Source organism: Camelus ferus, chromosome 14, assembly GCF_009834535.1.
Source record: "Camelus ferus isolate YT-003-E chromosome 14, BCGSAC_Cfer_1.0, whole genome shotgun sequence".
Lineage (NCBI taxonomy): Eukaryota > Metazoa > Chordata > Mammalia > Artiodactyla > Camelidae > Camelus > Camelus ferus.
Genome location: NC_045709.1, coordinates 49,688,072 through 49,709,726, shown reverse-complemented (window position 1 = coordinate 49,709,726; position 21,655 = coordinate 49,688,072). Strand labels below are relative to the sequence as shown.

At 36.5% G+C, this 21,655-nt stretch overlaps 1 protein-coding gene across 7 annotated transcripts in view; it reads left to right on the top strand.

Moving 5' to 3' along the window:
- SCEL (sciellin) overlaps nucleotides 1-21,655 on the top strand; it is a 174,427-nt gene that overhangs the window by 137,209 nt on the left and 15,563 nt on the right. For 6 of the 7 annotated variants that reach the window (XM_032496852.1, XM_014557589.2, XM_032496855.1 and 3 more), the window contains 9 exons: nucleotides 1,239-1,298; nucleotides 1,937-1,996; nucleotides 3,266-3,325; nucleotides 6,123-6,173; nucleotides 7,111-7,173; nucleotides 10,686-10,745; nucleotides 10,886-10,945; nucleotides 11,084-11,140; nucleotides 19,055-19,117. In XM_032496852.1, coding sequence (XP_032352743.1) covers nucleotides 1,239-1,298; nucleotides 1,937-1,996; nucleotides 3,266-3,325; nucleotides 6,123-6,173; nucleotides 7,111-7,173; nucleotides 10,686-10,745; nucleotides 10,886-10,945; nucleotides 11,084-11,140; nucleotides 19,055-19,117 — 534 coding nt within the window. The remainder of the gene's footprint in view (nucleotides 1-1,238; nucleotides 1,299-1,936; nucleotides 1,997-3,265; nucleotides 3,326-6,122; nucleotides 6,174-7,110; nucleotides 7,174-10,685; nucleotides 10,746-10,885; nucleotides 10,946-11,083; nucleotides 11,141-19,054; nucleotides 19,118-21,655) is intronic. The other variant, XM_032496851.1, reaches the window with a different exon arrangement.

The window sequence follows — 21,655 nt, the reverse complement described above, 5'->3', positions numbered from 1 at the left end:
TCTGGCTCTGTCACTTGCTAGCTGTGTCCCCATGCTCCAATTTATGGTTTGGTTTGGTTTTTTGAGCACTCAAATCTGGAAACAGAATTCTGGGAATTTTTTTTCTTAGTCACTGACATTCAAATTCCACATATTTTGTTTAGGCAAAAATCAACAAAATCAACAAAAGGTATTCTGGGGTTAACAGTTTGATTATTTGCATGAAAAAGGTCCAAATTTTTATTTTTGAAAGAAGTCCAAAATTTTTATTGCTGCTTTTAGCATGGGTACCACATTCTCAGACATCTGGATACAAGTAAAAACTTGAGTCAACATCCAGCTGTTCCAAATATCTATATCTTTGATGTTGCATAGACATAATCTCAGAGATTTTGTGATTGTATCTTAGCAGGGCCACAGGGCATGGGAGTGCATGGTGTAAAAGTACCTTCTGTGGACATTTTTTACCCACGTGGCACCCTCCATAGATCAGAAGAGCATTGGCTGGTATGGCGTATGTGGGAAAACACATGTAGAAGCTGTAGGAAAAACAAAATTCTATCAAGATCAGAAGCAGATATATTAGCAGGTAGCCATAAAATACTGACGTGTTTGCAGTGACTACAAAGAGTTTTATATCACAGTAAATATGGCTTACATTTCATAACTTTATAGATTTTAATCCTTCTATTGATTCTTGTCAACAACAACTAGTCAAACTTTGTAGATTTAACACACAGAAGTACCAGAAACAGTTACCAGATTTGTATATCATGGATTTGAACAAGTTGGTGTATTTATCTTAATCCAGTATCATAAACAGAAAATCTGCCAATGAATGACAATTTTACAAAATATGAATTCTCCAAAGTTCAGAAGTCCTACAGCATGTTGGAAGTTAATGTGCTGAGGATGTGCTTTCTGGAATGTTCCATGAAATGTGTATACAGACTCTTAGAAAATGTTTAGTGCACCTGGCAAAGGCTAAAATCGTAGCATTAAATGAATCAAAATTAAGTCCTAGTTCAGTATTTGCTAGTGGCCTAATGGCTCCAGGAAGAAAATACTGTCTCGCTGAGTCTCAATGAGTTTCAGAGATGTGTAAATCCCTACATGCTTCTGCATGGTCACCTTTAACAGCCTTCAACTCTTTAGCGTGATCTCAATGAGGGTTAGGCTTTTTCAGAGTTTCAGTGAATAGTCTTATCCACTTGGTGCTAATCTATCATTAACCTCATCATTTTTTCTATGTTTTAAAGGGGCCAGAGCCTTGACAATCTCATCAAAGTGAGTCCTGAAGTAAACAGAGGTAACCCACGGTGAGGATTATGTCTTATCTTCCTTCCCATCAAAATCTTCATTAATTTATGGCTCTCATTAGAGAAACTGTGTTGAAAAATCTGGTTTGGAATCAAAAAGTCTAAACTCCATGGCTTACCAGCTGGGTGCCTTTGAGCAAGTCCCTTGAACACTGAGCTGAGGCTTCTTTAGTTATAAAATGAGGCTCATAATGTCTGTTCTATATTTGTCATTTGATTTTCATAAGAATTAAGTGAAACAATGGATATAAAATCCCTTTAAAGCAAAAAGACACTACAAATGGAATTATTAACAAAACATAGTTTAGTTTTATCTACAGCATTGGATGGAATACTGAAAAGTGCCAGCCAGGTGAGAGTTTTCAGCAAATAGTTCCTGAATTTATTTTTTTTAACTCAGTCTTGCTCTAATTTTCTGATTTTATTTTGAAGGTAAATGGGAAACTGAGCTAGTATACCAATGATTTGTATGGAGGTCAAATTTTTTACTCTTCTACATGAGGGCATAGACTGGGATTGATTTCTCTCAAAACTTAATAGTAAAATTCATCTTCAGCACATGTATCTTTAAGTTAAAGTACTTACTTGACTTAATTCCATTTTCATTTATTATGTTTTTTTGTCTTTTTTGTTTAAAGTTCCAAAGACCTCGACAATCTCATCAAAGCGAATCCAAGAACAGGAAACAACGGGCAAGGGTAAGGCAATATGCATCTCTTTTTTTTGTTTCACGTTAACCAATGCGTAAAAACATAATCTAATCATCATTTCAGCAGACAGACGCTGCTAGAGTGCCAATGTACCAATGGTAGTTCAAGAAGAGCCATGAAGCCTCCATGACCTCATATGTAAAATGTTTAAGATTTTGTTCAGTTAATTTCAAATATAACGGAGGTCACTCTGATTCATGAAGTGCACAGTTGTTTTCCCAGGATGGTTGGGACACTTTTACTCATAGATTTGTTTATTTTTCTTAAGTAGATGGATGGCATAGGGGAGAGGAAAGGGAATCAGACCAGAGTCCAGAGATGTGGGTCCTGGCCTGGCTCTGCCCTCACTGTGTGAAGTGGGCCTTTGGACTTCAGTTTTCTCACTCTTACAGTGAAGAAATTGGACCGTGTGCTCTCTGGTCACTTCCAATGTCAGTTCAGCCACTATGTTCCAATAAGGTGGTTGGTGTTACAGAAAGTGCACACATTCTGGACTTAGATTATTCAGCTTTAAATTCCTCCATGGCCACTACTAGCCATGTGGGAAAAACTTAAATCTTTGTGTGTCTCAGTTTTTCCCTTTGTGAAATTGGGATGATAATACTTCCTGCTGTTGACCTGAAACAGACTGCCAGATACTTCTCCTGCCAAGCAGTTTATTCAGGATCAGCAGAGAATTGCCATTTGCAATCTGCAACCATTATAAGCCACATGCAAGTCCCTGAAGGGCAAGGGAAGAACACTTTTATAGAGGACAAGGAAGTTGGGAGGGGATAGAAAACAAAGAGTTCACAGGGTTTTCAATGGCTGAGTCCTGGCAGGGGAGAAGAGGAGCCTGTCTCTTCCTTTTGGGCTCCACTATCATGGCAGGAAGTGAGAGCTCCCCCTGCTGGTCTCCTAACTCTATTTCATTGTGGTTTCTGTTTTATTAATTTTTTTTACACTATTTCATAAGTTGATGTGAGGATTAAATTATGTAAATCATGTAAATCACTTAGAACAGTGCCTGGCACATCATGAGGCTTCTAAAACCACTGATTATTATTTATTATTTCTATGCAGTTATAGTTATATCCAAATATATATGTTCAGAGTCAATACTGAAAAAAACTCCAACCCTTTGAGATGATCTCTATTTCAATAAATATTTTATAGTTAAATATTTTTAGAATAAAATGTTTCTCAGTTTTAATAAACATCTGCAACCAGTTGCTATAAACTGACCATTGATTTGATCATTTCTTCCATGTTTTAAAGGGGCCAAAGTCTTGACAGCCTCATCAAAGTGGCTCCTGAAACAAACAGAACTAACCAAGGGTGAGATTTATGGAACTTTTCTGTTTCTCCATTCTTTTCTATTCAGCTCAAATAATTGTGATGAAATTCATTGTCTCACCACAGAGACGGCCAATAATGGGGCCCAAAATCAACAGCTCTGTGTCAGAAACCTTGTGTTAAAGGCCTTATTCAGGGCTCCTGGTTGTGAATATTAGTGAAGGAATTCTTTAAAATATGGGAGTCATCTCTTATCAGTGTGGGATATGTGTTCCATGCTTGGGATTTCCCCAGAAAGAATCAAAATTCTCCATGAAATGAAACATCTTCGCCAAACAACTTCCCAGAGATAAGCAGCCAAGAGGTCTTTATGTAAAGAAAAATCTTCCTTCATCCTTCGTTTTTACCCTGTCCTCTTACTGTTTATACTCAAACGATTCCTAAAGTTGGGAGGTCATTTTTAAAAATTATACTTGGTGGGGGTGAGTATAGATCAGTGGTAGAACGTATGCTTAGCATGCACAAGGTCCTGGGTTCAATCCCCATGTCCTCCATTAAAAAATAAAATAAAAATTATACTCAGTTCATTGAAATAATAAAGAATACAAAGAGTGACATTTGTCTTTTATAGAGAGAATTTTCTTTAAGGCACATGATTTTGTGTAAACAAAGAGATATAACAAAACCATAAATCTATTAAACATATATTGTTATGCTAGTTTGAACATGAGTTAAATGCAAAAGATGCCAAAGTATATGTCTTCTTTGTGACAGATTTTCTATCTTACTTTATACATAGGAATTTTATTTTTACAGTAGGTAGCTAGTATATAAAGTTTATTAGCCTCGATCAGGAGTCAGAAACTTCTGCTTAAAGGCTAGAGAGTAAATATTTCAGGCTAGGGTCGCTGAAACAGTCTCTATTTTAACTAGTCAACTAGCTACCATAGATAATACATTGTATGTGAATGGGCATGATTGTGTTCCAATAAAACTTTATTTATAAAACCAGTCTATAGACTGGATTTAGCTTGAGGGTCATAGATTGCTGACTCCTGGACTAAGCAGTATTTCACCTGAGTGGGTGAAAAGGATCAACTCTGAACATACTTAGGGTAGCCTTCGAAGCACAGCCTCCCTTGTGTATATTGTTTCATTTGCTTTATGTTTAGACCACAGATTTCACCATTCTTTTATCTGAATATTTAGTGCTAAATCATCTTAGATTTTGTTTACTAAATAAGAACAAAACATTATTGTCACTGTCTGAGGGTCAGATACTGAATCCAGAGACTATGTAATACTTTGCATTGCAGATGAAGATTTAGTGAAAGACAGGTATCCCTTGTCCCTCTTCCAAGATGACTTAGTTTGTAAAGGTGAAACTGGCCTTGATGATATGACCGTTCCCCTGCAGCGTATGAGCCTCTGTTTTAGTACCCACACTCTGCCATGTAATGCGTTAGGTCACATATCCATCTCTTCCCCTTAGCAGTGAAAAGTTTGTGTTCAGAGAACATTATTAGCTATGTAGTCTTGTACAAATCATTTAACCTCCATTAAACCTTATCTTCTTTATCTGTAAAGTGGGGATTGTAAAAGTTACTTTCTTCAGTGAATTTTCTAGGAAAATTAGGTGAGGACACACTTCTGAAGCACTTAATCGCTCAAGTACTTATTAGACATTATCTGTGGATATTATTATTACTGTTACTGTTTTTCTTCATCCTTGGGTCCCCATTGTACCACTTAGTGCTTAACTCAAAGAAGATACCAAAGAAATTATCCTATTAAGTTGAACAATGTAAAATTTTTAACATTTAACCATTTTTGACCCACAAAACGACAATTTCACATCGTTCAGCATAACAGACTGCAGTAATTTACGTGGAGGGGTATGTACATGACAAAATTAGTTTATAGGTTAATCCTAAAGGTTAGTTAAGTGATGTAAGCCTTTCTGTCTTTTTTCTCTTGAGGATATACAACAAATTGTCCAATAAGAAGGTACATCAAATTAGGCGTCTTGTTCAGGCTTTTTGCTATTAGAGTTGGTATGAAGACCCAGTGTGATAACAGAAATGTCCTTTTAATAATAACAGAGCTATTATTGCCTATTTACATATTTAGGATAAAAGAAAAGAAAGTTACATAATCTAAAGTCTTCCTTGTTCTGATTTAGCATTGCATGAAGCTGATTCTAAATTAATATATCAATGTAGCCTCAATGTTAAATATTCATATTATGTGTATTCCGCCATACCTTAGAATCAGGAAATAAACCCTTAAAAAAAAAAAAAGTCTCAGGCTTTTGTTTTGTTTTGTCTTGTTTTGAGGGAAGGGAAACAAGGAATACATGGAAATGATGAACAATTTAAATTTTTCTCTTTAAAAATTTTTTTCTTAAATCTTTTTTTAAACGGAGTTCCTGATTATTGAACCCAGGACCTTGTGCATATACTAAGAATGTGCTCTACCATTGAGCTATAACCCACCCCCTTTAATTTTTCTCTTGTTCATTGCAACCTTCAAAAATATTCTAAATGCTCTTTCTAGTACAAAATGTAATATGGAAAATAAAGAGTTTAAGAGCAATTTAAATTTGAGGTTGTCTTGAAAGAAATCAAGAATAAAACTAAATTAAATTCTCATATGTACATTGTGTAAGAAGTGAATTGATAGTAACCACCTGCTTTTACAGAGGGCTAAAAAGAGAAGTAATGATGAAGTTTTGAATTAGCAACAATCCCTTAATTCAATCTTAAAATAGAAAAGAGGTACAAATTATAATCAATTTTCTTGATTTTTATAAGCTATTGAAACTTACAACATTTTTTAGGAACCGAGACCTGGACAATCTTATCAAAGTGATTCCCTCAGCAAATAAAAGGTAAGCTTATTGAGATTATTGAAAGCTCATGAGTAAGTCTTCAATTTATGCCCCCAAATATGATTAGTTATTTGACTAAGGACATTTGAAAGGAGACATGAAAAAAAAAATGAGAACAGATTGATTTGTTGATGTGTAATAATGCTTTATGGATTTTTCTGTTATTGTTGCTTCAATTTATTACATTACAATATTGTTTACATTGTAATATTGAAGCAAAATATTGAAGTATAATGTCTATTTGAGAAATTCATTTGACACAGTAATAGCATAACTAGATTATTACCTGTGAATTTATAGTTAATAAATTATAAGTTCATAAAACTGAATAAACCAAAGAATATTGACTTTCTTCTCTTTCACAAACCCAAGGATTGATTTTTAAATGACTTCAGAAAACTGGCAACATAACATTCTTATATGTGATTAGAATATTTTTGCATGACTTTGAATATACTCCTATCTTCTTGAGAAGTTAAGACCCATTATTCACTGGAGCAGAAGTTAAGAAAAGTATGACAGCGTAACTCCAAGCTACCTCTTGAAATTATTGTGATGGTAATGTTTGTGAAAAGCATTGTGCAGATGTAAGGAATTACTGCAAACAGAGAGAGGAAGGATGTTAGCGGGAAGGAGCTTGCGGTTTGGGATCCAGTTGCTATAGTCTCAATCCTGGTTCACCCGCAGTCATTTCTTCTGTATCTGGCCCAAGGAGGGTCTTAACTTCCTTGAAACTCAATTTATTCATAAACAGAGAATGGTAATATTTAACTCATGTAGTTGTTTTGAGGTTTTAAAAAAGATAACTAACATATATATAGTAGAAACTCAGTAAATGTATCACTTTTTGTGTAGGATTCTGTCCAAAGAAAAACTGCCAGTCATAAAATTTGCTGATTTCCAACTGAATTTGACTTTTTATTTTATTTTGATTCAGCAGTGAACAAGGTCTTGATAGACTTATTAATGTAAGCCTCAAAGCTGTCAAAGACACGACTGGGTAAGAGAAAGATACTATTTATTCACTTTGTTTTGTTTCTTCTTAACTAACACAATATGAATATAAATGACTTATAATCATTCTTTGGGCAAATTGAATATAAATCTTGAAATAATCATCACCATCCTTATATGTCCCTGGAAACTTAGCTATTTGCTGAGAGACAGAAGGCAGCTCAGGTAAAGCAGTAGAAGGGAGTGAGTGGGGTAGGCATAGGGCTAGTCTATGCCCTGTCTATGCTTTGTAGTATTGATGCTAACACTTTTGTCTCTGAATTTGGTTAAAATTTATTAATGATAGTTAATTTTTTTAAAAAGCTGACACGTCATTAGATTCATTGCCAGCAATATCCTTCATCTTGTTTTCAGAGAGCGTTTTCTGATGGTCAGTGGAAATTTTATGAGATTCATTGATTCTTAGATTCATTGTTTGCTGCTTCCACCAAAGAAATGGACCTAAAACTTGATAATGCTTTAGGTAGTAGTGATTTCACCTTTTTGAGTTTTGTTGGGACATTAAAAAAAGGCAAAATTTTGGAGATGGCAGGAAGGAACCTCAGAGAACTGTAGCCCAGTTAGTTTGAACAATTTTGCAAACCACTGTTCTGTTTGAACGTATTCAATTTACAGAAGAGGAAATTAAGACTCAGAAAGGTTAAGTGATTTGACCAGGATCAGAGAGAAAACTAGTGGAAGACTAATAGTAGTTCTGTGATCTGTTAGGCAGTGAATAATTACTGAGCACCTACTGGATTTGAAGCTTACAACTAGGTATCATTAGTTGTGCGTCAGGTGTAATTATAGGCCATGGATGCCAAAAAGAGAATTCAGTAGACATACTCAATCTTATTAACAGCAGGCAATTTTCATAGATTAAAGCTAATTATGAACTGGGGGCACAGGGATGTGACTCCAAGACAATAATAGGTTGTCAATTTAATATATTACATTTTGGGATACTCCTGTGCCGCTTGCTGAATATAGAATGTATTGACAGCTAGTTGCATTTAAAAGAAAAAAAGACATTAAGAAGCTAATTTAATAAAAATGACAGGCAGTGAAATTCATATTCACGGATTCCTAGGAGTAGAAGCTGTTAGACATGAGCAGAGGCTTAGAGATGACCCAATCCAATCTCCTCATTTTACAGATGAGAATACTGAGGCCAGGGGCAGGATCCCACAGTCTTCTGTGAGTTCTTCTAACTCCCAGCCCAACTCCTGGTCTTTAAACCATAACACATGGGCTTTGATCTTAAAATAAACGAAAGTTGATTCAGCACCTTGGGAAACGGTGGAGACTCTGCAGCTGGGATTGCTGCTCTTGCCATGGGGCAGCCGGGGGTGTTCTTTACCGCTTCCACAGGGTCACTTCAAGTGACCCTGGCACAATTATGCCAATGAGTGCAAAACACATTACAGCTTTTGAACTACATGAAAGTAATAACAGCTAAGTATTCCAATGTAGCCCTCTATCCTTAAAGCAGTAACTTGAATGGGAAAAACATTACATTTTTCCTAGATAAAATTTAGGTTGAAGATTCCTGTGTCTGTAGACTCCAGGGCCTGTAAAAAGTGTCTATAAATTTGTTGTTTTCAGTTCGTTGAGATGAGTTGCATGATGCTATCAATCAAGGCAATTCAGGACTATTACTGAGATAGCTGTTGTATTAACGCACAGTATTGTCTTTTTAGGAGAAGTGGTAAAACGTAGCAGGTGTTCATAAGCTAGTTTTTCTCAAATTATGGGTCACAGCCCATTAAATGGTCTTGTAATTAATTTAGAGAGTGGCAGTCAGCCTTTTCCCCCCCCCAATTAACTAGAATAAAAGGGTAGAAAATACAAGAGTTCTTATACAGTTAGGGCATAATTTCATGAAATTTATGTTTTATTATATGTCCGTCTGACTGAAAAGAGGAAGTATTAGGCAGTGATGTAAAATGTATTTTTTAATGAGCTTTATGAAATAGTGGTTGTGAATATTACAGTTCTAAGGTTTTAGGTGAACCAAGTTTTCTGTATCAGGCAGAACAAGGAAAACAGAAGTTCTCATATTTGTGTTTGCATTTTTAAAATAAAGCTTACTCTTTTTTTTAAGCTTACTCTTAATTTTGCTGGTAGGTGACTATTATATGTAGTGACACTAAAAAACATTGTGATTGATTTTATGTATTAAATGGTTGTAGCCTTTGAGCATATTATTTCCTCTACAAAGTTTTCTTCTTTGTATTTTTTCTTTTAATATATGAAGTTAACCTCATTTTAAAGACTGTCTTTCAGGAACGTTTAACTTTAGATTGTGCAATCAATGTACACAAGAAAATTATATTTTGGATAGTTTTCATATGCTTTATTATTCCTTTAATAGTATTTGTAGACACCAGCTGATTATCTTTAATTGAGAATATGATTCTTAAAGCTAATTCGAAACAGTGACAATTTATTTAGAGGCTTTCTGTGTACCAGGGAGATCTGAGAAAAGGGATGAGAGATTAAATTTAGTGAAGCCATGAACTGGGAAGCACATTCTATGGAAAGGCTTAGGGTTTAGGGAGTGAAATGCAGAACTTTTCTCAGACTTTTTGATGATTAACCTCTAAGTGCCTCCCCTTCAGTTCCTAACCTTGCATCAGTCTTTTTGAAGAATAAACTGTATTATATTATATTTTATTATATTTTATATAAAGGAAAAGCACTTTGGGAGAAAAGGAAGTACAGGCAGGTTGTGATCCAAAATTTACTAGAAGCAGGTGTTATCAATCCTGAGATTTCCTGCCATTGTGAGTTATTCTATTTCTTTGAATAAATATTATAAAGTGGTTTAGAGGAACACTTTGAAACATCACTACTCTCCAGCCATAAAAAATAAAGTATTATACTGAGGCAGTGAATGACAGTAAACCTGTGGGAGGAAATAGTGTTCTCTTATTGAGGAAAGAAATTGGTAGGTTCAACTAGGAAGTGGACAGTTTTCAGAGTATGTCACTAATTTGATTATAAACAACTGAGTTTAATTCAGCTTTTTAAGTCATCTTAAAGGAGAGAAAAGTCAGTTTTGATGGATTACCAGAATTCTCTTTGCCAAGCCTCATGTTAAGTATAATCCCAGTTTTGAAGCTTATTATTTTTTTAAAAAAGAAATCTTTAGTTGGTGAATATGATTTTAAGAATAACAACATTCGACATTAGAATCAGTTTGTATCTTCATAATGGTATAACATTCCAGAGTGAGAAGTGGTTAACTGCCAGATGTTGCTATGAACTCTTTGTCCACATGCCCTTGTAGATAGGCTCTGACAATGAAGTGTGTGAAGTCAGAGTAACTTTTCTTCTGATCCAGCATAATTCATTGTCCCTGGATTGGTTAGAAAATTTATTTCAAGGCTATTCTATGCCAAACCAGTATGTCTCACACTAAATGTTAAAATAGCTAATCCTTTCTTACAATTCCAACCATTTTAGACCTGTGTTATCTCTAATACAAACTGCTTTAATTTTTTTTTCTACTTAAAGAAATCAAGATCTTGATAAGCTCATCAAAGTGAATCCGGAAACTCTCACCAACAACCGAAGGTAATGGAACTGTTAATTTCTGTGCTTTGAGTGGGAAGAATATTTTGTTTCACTATTATTTCAAGCAGATTTATAACCTTAATGATCTTATCAAAAGAACTTTATAATTAACCTGCTCTCTTTTATTTTTCTATTTAAAGAAACCAGGATCTCGATAACCTCATCAAAGTGAACCCTGAAGTAATCAGAAATAATCAAAGGTAATCAAATAAAAGAAACCATTTCCTGTTCACGTGTCTGTTGCCCCTGAGTAGAGTGGGTTTATATCGCTTTATTGACCCAGCACAAGCAAAAAATCCTATCACTAATCTGAGTTTATGTTTTTCTCTTTTGAACAGCCAAGCTTTGGACAGTCTTACTAAAGTGAAACCTTCAGCTCTCAGAGACACAAAGCGGTAAGTGACTTTACCTAACTCTCTTTTCATGTTCCCAAAGTTCTAGGTTAGGAATTCCCCCCTCCCTCCCTCTCTTTCTTTCTTTCTTCTTTTTTTAAACAAGCCTTTTATTTTTCTTTAGTGTCTAAATGAGCACACATTTATAGCCCATGTGTTTCCTGCCAGCAGAGAATGTGCTGCACTCTTCTGGAATCAACTGCACTCTCTTGGCCTAAGTTTGGTACTTCTTATTTGCACGAAGACAACTTAGTGTTTTGTTGTCTATTGGGAATAGAGTACTGGGACTGAAATGAAAAATCAGTGAAATTTAATTAGAGGAAAACATATTTTGGAGAAGCTGAGCCAAACTGGTGATTGCATCTTCATACAGATGCTTACAGAGTGTTGGAAAGGACGTTCAGAGTCTTCAGAATTGCAGATCCACAACTCACAAGGGCTCACAAAATATTCCAGCAGATTTTAACCTTGCATTTTCATTCTGAGTTCTGCAAATATCTTATAATTCACTATATGTCATATCTTTCACTGAAAAAGCTTATTAATTGCTAACAGATAAATGCACCAGAGTGTACTGTATTAGAAGTCCACATTGTTCTGCTGACCTGAAATTTTGTCATAATAAATATGTAGCTGGGAATCATAGTCTCAATATTCTGGGATGAAGAAAGCAAATTAACATATGGAAAAGTGCTTTGAAGCCACTAGGAGAAAGGACAGTGTGATAACGCTCATTGGCAAAGCTCTTAAGTCATTTAGTTGTTTTTCTACATTAATGTTTTATTTTGCTTTTTCTGTTTGTGTGTTTTTATCATAAGCTGTTGGGGTATCTGAGGTAGGAAGATACCAAGGCAGTTAAAGAGCAGTTGCTGCTTAGAGAGCAGCATTTATTGAGCACCTCTGACATGCCTTTTTATACATTTAATCCTCACAACAACCAGCCCCATGAGAAATATATTCATGCATGCTATTTTATAGAAGAGGAAACTAACTATAGCTAAAATATATTAAATAATCTTCTCCAGAAAGAAAACACATCCTGGACCTAAACTTGAATTCTTCCGACGTCCCTCCTAGAGGAGAACAAAAGATCTGGGGCGAAACAGCTCAGACTCACTCCTCCTTTCCATCCTTCATCTCCCTACGGTCCCTTCCTTTCTAATCCCCCTCTGCCACCAGCAGTTAAAGGACTACAGTTAGATACAGCTTTTCTAGAAAATTGTTGTTAAAATGACAGGAGAGAGAGAAAGTGCTTGTCTCATAGAGATTTTCTAGTAACTGAAATAACAGCGGACTTTTGGTGTCGACCCTGCCACTGGAAATATCTTTGTTAAGTAGAACCATGTCTTCATAGTGGCATTGGTTGGGGCAGATTTTTCTTTTTATCAGTAACAGTTTTAGGAGGTTCCCAACCCACGTTGAAAGTGGTTAGACTTAACGACCACCTGTGGAATAGCCAACAGTGGCTACTGTAGCCAACTTCTCCCTTAGTGGCTGCTTCCATAAAATGTACCTCTCTCTCTCTCTCCTCCCCCATCTCTTTCTCCCTCCCTCTCTCCTGTCCTCCCACCCTTACTTTCCCCTTGTTCTAACTTTCTCCTCTCTCCCTTCCTCCTTCTGGCAAATGTGCTATATTGGCAGATAATGGTAACTTTCTCATGAGTTCTGTCTTTTGTTTACTAGAAGGGGCTAATCTTACAAAAAGTTCTTTGTGTTTCAGCAACTCCTAACAAAATATCTATAAAAAGAGGACATCTTCCTTACACAGACAGGATTACCATAAAGAAGAAATTTTTAAATGTTGACCATTATGTTGTTTTCAGATGGCAGCTTGATCTACAAATCTCATGTAAGCAGTGTCTGATTATTCTTTAGCATTTACACCAGATTTGATGATAATCAGCCAGGATATTCAAGAATTATTGCAGAACAAATAGGAACAACTAAGCTGCCCATTTAAAAAAGTGACTTCATTCAGTATGTTCAGTCTCTTGTGTCTACAGTGTATCTATGTGGCCCACTGGATTTTAATGGGTACAGAGAGGGGGCATTTTAACATGCCTCCCTGTAGGAATAACAGCCAAAAGGCACTTTTACATCCAATTCAATGTGACAGGAGCTCTGATTATTTAATAGTGTAACAGTGGTGAATCAGAGTTCTTTTTATGTGACTTTGCTGACATTTCCAGCAGCTGTATATTTAATTCGCAGTTAGGGGCGGAATAAACTTCAGTCGTTGATCAGAATGTAAGCAGGTGTCCCTGAGCTCCTTCTAGGAACACAACAACCTGAACAAATGTAGATGTGCACAGAATTTTCATTTATTCAGGGAGAAACTGCATGACTATTAGCAGTAGCAGTTTCACGTTTTCATGAGCCAACATTGAAGAGAAATATTCAACTATCTATAGCCTAAAACCTGCTGCTCCCATATGGAGATTGAAAAACATCTTGTGATATAGGTCTTTACAGTTCAAAAAGCATCCTTCATCAAAAGTAGAAAAAATATTCTGAATTATTTGTCCTATTATACTTCCATCTTTGCAAGAGTTTCTTATTTGCTAAGACATACCTTTTTAGTATTCCAGTAAGAGAAGAATTCCTTCCTATCTTCCTATTGCATACGTCTCATATTTCTTCTCAAGACAGAAAGCTAGGGGTTGGGGTGGGGTGACCTTGACTGTTTCCATTGCTTTGTTCCCCATAATCAACAGGTCACTTTGGATGCTTCTCCTAGGATTATCTCAAGAACCAAGACACTTCATCATCCCCACTATTACTGTAGCCCAGATTACTATTACATCTCCTCACCAGTCCCTCTGCTGTCAGTGGTACCTTCTGCCCGTCAATCCATCTGCCGCACTGTAGAATGATCTTCTTAAAACACAAATCTGATCACATCTTTCTTCTGATGAAGGCCTTCTGTGGCTTCTCATTGCCACCGGACAACAGCTGTACCCCTTAACCTGGTTTCCAAAGCCCACCATGATCTTGCCTCCACAGGTCTTCCCACCCCTATTCCTTATTATGCTCCACCCACAAGCAAAGCCCACCCACACACCCTCTGACCTGCAGGCGTCTCACTCCTCCATCATCGCCGTTGCGTGGATAACTGCTACCCATCCATTAGGTGTCAGCTTAGGTGTCTTTGATTCAGATTCTGGGAAGCCCAAACTGACCCACCACATCCACATCTGGTCCTTCTAGATGTTTTCAAGCTCTCAGTTTTCTGTCTCACAGGTTTTGTCTCTTAAAGGGAATTATTACTTTATCATATCTCTTCAACTATTAGATTTTTAAGGGCAAGAAATGAGTCTGTCTTGTTCACTTCTTTATCTACAGTGCATAGCACAATGCATGGCACATGTTAGATGATAAATAAATATTCTGAGTTACGGGCTAAATCTCAAAACTAATCAAGACCCTAAGATCATCCACCGAGGTACAGTCTAATCCTTCTGACACTAACATTCTGAGCCCCCATGAATGAAACCAGACTGGAGGGATCTGATATCTTATGACTGGTCTCCTTGCTTAAGCCAGCGACTCTGTTTTGAACCATAATCTCAATGAACCATGGTGAATTAGAGTCACTGAAATTCTTGGTCATTTCTTATATTTAAAATACCCAAATTGTTCACCTTTCTCTATGGACCTGTTAATTTCTTTAATGTAAAGTCTTTAAGATTCCTTCATTGAAACAAATTATAAAAATATCTAAAGCTGGGCCCATTTTTTTTCAAAGTCAAAAGAATGGAAGAATTATAACAGTGATCTCACTGTATTCTATGCTTCTTTCAGAGAGATAAAGATTCTTTTTGAACTAAAGCTTAAAGCCTAAGATTTAGTTCTTGGCATAAACGAAGTACCATAGTAAATTTTTTCAGATGGAGGCTTTTAATTTTGCAAATGTGTTTGATACTCTGCAAAAACAATTTAAGTAAGCTGTAGAGAGAGAAACATATTGCAGCTTTTAATAAATACTTCCCACACCCTCCCAGGAGAGAAAGAGCAGTTGGGAGAGAGCTGATAGAGTTCTCTCATGTTGAGCATATCCTAGGAAAAGTTGTATTATAAAGACATGGTAATACCTTGTTTCCCAGAATCTCTATTTTTTTTCTTAATCTGCTCTGTAAGGGAGTGCCATTCCTTGATGGGGCAGTGGAAAATAACTTACATGATTATAACATGGATAAGTGCTTCTATTCAAAATGTGTGCTATTACTCCACATAACAGATAACTCACATTTTCTCCCAAACATTTTTGAAGTCTACAGAAAGAAAAGCATTTGTAGTTGCTATGGTTAACAAAATTTCTTTTTAGCATTTCTCACCGTATCCACAGAGAATTGGTTTCTTGAAGTTAGTTCCAACTGCTCATAAAATCACAAAATTATAAGGTCTTCCTTCCACTGAACTGCCACAGAGGTTTGGAATCAAGCCTTTGTTCGACCCTGCAGCATTTGGCTGGGCTTCTATAAAAATCTATTTTTCACACTTTGACTCACAGCTCTTCATCTTCTGTCACAGTGTAAAAGACACAATGCAATAGACATGGTCTTAATTAAGGAATGAAAGTTTATTTCTTACTCTCTTCAACTCAGGGAAGTTTCTGGGCAATCTGAGCTTCTTTTGTTGGGTCTCCACATCTAGCTGATGACATCAGTCAGGGTGAACAACCAAAGCAAATACACATTTTGTACTTTTCATTATCTGGAACTTTTTATTTTACCTTAAATATTAGTATAGAATATTCAGAATAAAATCTTATAATCCATTCTGCCAAACTTGATATGTGACACTATTTAATAAAAACAGCAAAAATTCTATGAAGCCATTAATGGCATGGTTTATTCCATGATGCACAATTAAATTCCTTTGGGAGTGTGCCTCTTTGAAGGCAAGCATAGGTTCCAATTTTGCATTGTCTACCTGGAGTGGTTGGATTTGTGAGATTCTAGCTTCTTCTCCTTGCTTAGGTCTAAGCCCATTGCCACTCTCCCTCATGGTAGCTAGGGTCCAAAAGACGTGGGTCCTGGAGGTGTGGCAGTGGGCAGGTGTAGGCAGATCAGAGAAGCAGTATCTGCGGCAGCCAAGAGTGGAAAGTGCCGAGCAGGTAAGGACATCCAGCGTCAGGCTGAGAAATTAAATGTAGTCATACTGTGAGGGCAGAGGGAAATCGATACTAGTTTGTAGGGCTGCCATCACAAGTACCACAGCCTGGGAGGCTTAAAACAGAAATTTATTTCTCACCATTTTGGAGGCTCAAAGTCCAAGATCAAAATGTCAGTAGGGTTGGTTCCTCCTGAAGGCCCAGAGGGAAGGGTCTATTCCAGACCTCTCTCCTTGGCTTATAGAGGGCTGTCTTTACCCTGTGTCTTCACTTTTGCCTTCCATCTGTGAGTCTAAATTTCTTCTTCTGATAGAGATGCCAATCATATTGGATTAGGGCCCACCCTAATGATCTCATTTGAACTTGATTATCTCCGTAAAGACCCTATCTCCAAATAAAGTCCCATTTGGACATACTGACATTAGGACTTCAGCATATAAATTTGGTGGGGTGCCAAAATTCGACCCATAAGGAAATGTTCCAAAATAAGGAAACAAAGCCAGGGGTGGGAGCTGTGTTAAAAAGGAAAGAAATGTGTGCAATTCAGAGGCGATGTAAGGCAGGTTCTGGGTGATGGACGCAAATGGAGGTAAAGTGTCCATCACTGTCTCTACTGAGCTTTTCTGCCTGGTCATGGTGCACACTGTGTAGCTCGATGTGGGTGGAATTGACTGCCTTAAAGGTTTTGGAGATTAGTATCTTTCCCTTGGGGTCCCTTTCATTTCTTTTCCCAGGGCCAGGTAAGGTAGCAATAGATTTCTACCAGAGAAGGAGAAAAAGAGAATTTAAATGGACTTAATGCCACAAGTATTTTTGGAGCAGCTACTGCAGGGCAAGGCCATGTTAGGCCACTAGTAATGTGATTGTACTCTCAAGTCATAAAGAAAAACACCAGCTTCTTTAAAAAATGTCACTCAGTTCATCCAAGGTTACCTTTGGAGGGAGAATCACTTTCTGGGACAGAACTCTAATTCCCCAAGATTCACGTTTCCTGGCGATCTCTCACCATTTCCCATGGCCAACCATCCCAGTCTGACATTCCTAGAACACTGGATAACAGAAGACCAGGATACTCCACTTAATTTTATTCCATTATCCCCAAGTATTTGGTAAAGTATGATTTTAAAATGTTGAGGGGAGGATCATTTCATGCTGAGGCTGTTAAAATAGTATGGTGACCCCTGAGGCTAAGAAGTAATTAGGGAAGGACCGTCAGGGGTCAGGCAAATACAAAGCCTCCTGTTTCTGTTTCTCAGCTTGAAGGATGCCACCTGAGAGGTTTCCTCACCCAGTCCTAGCAGTTATGTTGAGGAAGTTAGTTTTGAATTTTATATCATTCTGACTGCAGAATCAAATGATTTTGATACTCCTGAGCTGCTTCTGAAATCCTGTACTTTTTACATATATTAATTGGCATATTTTCTACTATCATTCACATTAAAAAATAATTTAACTAATTTCTACATTTTTCAAAGATGTGCAGCTAGTATGTTAAATGTGAGGTTTAAGTGTAGCTGTGGAATGCTGTCTAATTAGCATATTTATCAATTATTGATCATTTGGATATTATATAAAAAGAGTATTAAATCTCATTCCACATAAATATGCGGACTTTTAATATTAATTTTCATCCTTATCAATATTAATTTTGTGAGAGTCCATACACTGATTCCATGTAAAATAGCCTTACTTGAAATCTATTCAGGATCAGAGAAGGGAGGTTTATGAAAACTAGAGTTAATTCTGAAGATGTGAAAAGTTAGGGTAGAAATAAAAAGTGAAAATGTAGTCCCTCAAAATTTTGGAATCCATATTGCCTACTGCTGTGTCATTACACTTCTGTTAACTATCACGTACTTATTTTTATTCAGTTCACTCACCGCTACTGTGATCATGCCCACAAATTTTATTTACATGAAGTCATGTATTCTCACCGCAACCTTGTAGGATTAGGTATTATTATCCTAGTTTGCAAAAGGAAACTGAGAAATGTCAACTAACTCGCCCAAGGAAATAGGAGAAGTCATGGCCTCACTCTGACTCTTAAACCATCCTCCACACCAATAGAGTTTGTGACAAAGACTTTTCCAAACTCATGGGGAAGAAAAAAGAGCTACCAGTATTATAGCAAATATATAAATAATATATAAATAACATACCAGAGGACATTGTATCTCATGAAGACGTGTCAAACCATTATCATGGCACAAGATTTAAGAATCCAATTGTCCCATTCATCTTCCACATGGTGAATTGCTTGTTCGTGTTTTGGGTTGACTTCTCATGTTTCTATCATGCAAAAAGCTGGAATGAAGTCTCTAATTAAACATTTAAGATTTGGTTTCAGATGGGCAGGTCACTCAGCCTCAAATCTTGACTCTTTTACAAATTCACTAAGTGACCTTGGAAAATTCCCTTAGCCTGAGCCCCATAGGCTGTCCTGCAAGATTTTGTGAGCTCTGAATGAGATAATCCATGTAGAAATACACAAGTTAGAACTTCGTGACACAAAGTTAGTACTCATTCAAAGTTAGCTGAATGTGTATATCTTTCAGTTGTTTCTTTTCAGACCAGATTTCACAAACCTTCCAAAAAATTAGTTCTTTATTTCTCTCTCACCAGTGTAATCCACCCTCATACTTGAGTTGTATAGATCAAAAAATTCAATATCAGATTTTGTATGTCCCTTATTCTAAAAAATCACAAATGACTGCGTCTAAGATTATGTACTGATCTTTTGAAATGTTATTCTAATGTTTATTTCCTAAAATTATATGTAACTAAATATTTTTTTTTCCCTGTAGAGACCAGAACCTGGAAAATTTAATTGAAGTAAATTCAAACATGTCTAAGAATAAGAATGGAAAGTAAGTCTTATTATAATTTATGTTTTTCTTATGAATTCCATATGAACTTGCATAAATTATATAATCTTGGAAGATTTTCTGAGAAGTTGAACTATACTATGATATTTAAGTATAAATATTTTCTGAATACAAAAAAAAAAAAACAATGTACAAGGTGCTTAATAGCTGATTTGGGGAAAAGTTAACAAAATTTGAATGCTGTTAGAATTTCTGACTAAGGGCCTGCTGTTCAGTGGTTTAGTGTAAAAGGCATCATGGAAATTCAGTGCTCTGCACTTGGACTGTGAAGATTTATTTTTGCTCACTGTTGCTTGGTAGGTTTTCAGTGTGCAGAAAGCACTCTGGGAATCTCTTCCTTGGATACCTAGTGCTAAAAGAATGCACAGACTCATCGCAGCCACAAAACAGGACCTAATTTTGGAATTTCTTGACACCACAAACTATACTGGCTTTAAAACTGTTGTACTTTGTTTCTTCTACAAGGAAGGTTAGGATAGAAGCTATACTTCATTGTTGTTACAGATTGTTTAAATTAGGAAAGAATTTTAAAAGCCTTCCATGTTTAGCAGTTCTTCCCCCCCCATACCTAAAAACAATGGGCTTCTATTTTTAACCTTCTTAAGGTACAGCTGCCTTTTCTGTTAAAAAAAAAAAAAGTATGTAAAGAAATGATATTGTTGATATTGGGTGCAGAGAGTGGAAAAGCAGGAAAAGAGCTGGTTCACTGGTTGGTTGTTTGTTCATGCCTCTAAGGGGCTCTTGCATATATTTGGCTCTTCCCCAGATCATCTGCTTTCATTTTATTGATCCCAGGCAAGCCTTTGATAGAATGAGGGAGGATACGTTTTCAATAGGATCTATTGGAAAACGTTTACTGTTTTGGAAATAGTACCAGGCTTACAATTAACCACTCTCATTCAAATATTATTTGGAAGTGATCCAGGTTAAAAAAAAGACAAGTAAATGATTAAGTATAATCAAGGAAGTTCCCAGAGGATGTGATTTGAGAGGTGTTCCAACTTCAGTTGGGCTTGTTCAGTTGGGTTTTGTTGGAAGGATTAATGAGGAAATGGAAATTCAAGAGCAGGAATGGTAGCATGGCCAGGCTCCATAAGGCCTGCACTGAAATGCTGTATGTTCTTGACCAGAGGACACTCCATCAGGAATTCCTGGACATTATAACCTTCATTCTTTGTCATTATTGTAGCTCAGCTACTTCCTGGGTGTTGTTGGCTTCTGCTGATTTTTCTCCTGCTCTTCCCTCTGCTTATTGGCTTCCTTATTCTCTATGCTGTAGCTGTTTGATAACCAAGAACTTTAGCTGTCTCCCAGTTTCTCCTTCCTCATAACTCCACCTTCCTCTAGCTTGCCATGGTCTGTCTGATCTCCTTTGGTAAGGCAGTGAGGTTGTGGCCATCTGCACAGAAGAGGGTGTGTGGATGGAAAACACCACGGTTGACTTGGTTTACTCTTTGAATGTATTCACTTTGTATAGTAATTGGAGGTCCACATAAATATATGTTTTCTAATAGTATATTCACAGAATTGTACAACCATCACCACAATCAACTTCAGAACCTTTTCATCACCTCAAAAAGAAACCCCATATCCACTAGCAGTCACACATCATTTTCCTCCAACCCTTGGGACCTCGGTGACTACTAATCTACTTTCTGTCTCTTTGAATTTCCTATTCTGGACATTTCATATAAATGGAAACATGGAATAGGTTGTCCTTTGTGACTGGCTCTTTTCACTTAGCATAATGTGTTCTGGATTCACCCATGTTGTAGCATGTATCAATATTTTATTTCCTTTTATTGTCAAATATTCCATTGAATGAATATACCGAATTTTATTTGTTCATCAATTGATAGGCATTTGGGTTGTTTCCATTATTGGACTATAATTCACCATTATTAACAATGCTGCTATAAACATTCATATATAAGTTTTTGGGTAGAAGTGTTTTCATTTATCTTATACCTAGGAAGTGGAGTTGGTGGTTCCTGTAGTAACTCCATTTGAGGAACTGCCAGACTGTTGTTCAAATCAGCTGTACCATTTGATGTTCTTACCAGCAGTAGATGAGGGTGCGAGATAGTTAAATTTTCCAGGTGAACTTCCACTGCAGAAAACATTTTCTCAAGTGTAATTCCATTTGGAATTTTGTAAGTTCCAACACAATACTTGGATTTATAGTTTATGGAGTTATTTAATTAAGAAACAAAACTGTAACCATTGAATGGAAGTTACAATTCAGCAATTTGTTTCAATGAAAGAGAACTTCTTAACAAGAAAGCTGTCAAACAGCAAACATTGTTAAGTCATGAGTTCTCTTTTATGCATATTATTCAAGGCATCTGAGAGGAGTACTTTGGGAGAGTCCTCTATTGTACTGTTTCCCAAATCGTTTTTATATCAGAATCATCTGCTGATCCAGGGACCACACTTCGAAAACCAGCGCTCTTTTGGGTAAGATGTTGGGCTGCCTCTAAGGTTGTGGCTCTCAACCTTGACATACGCATGAGACTCACT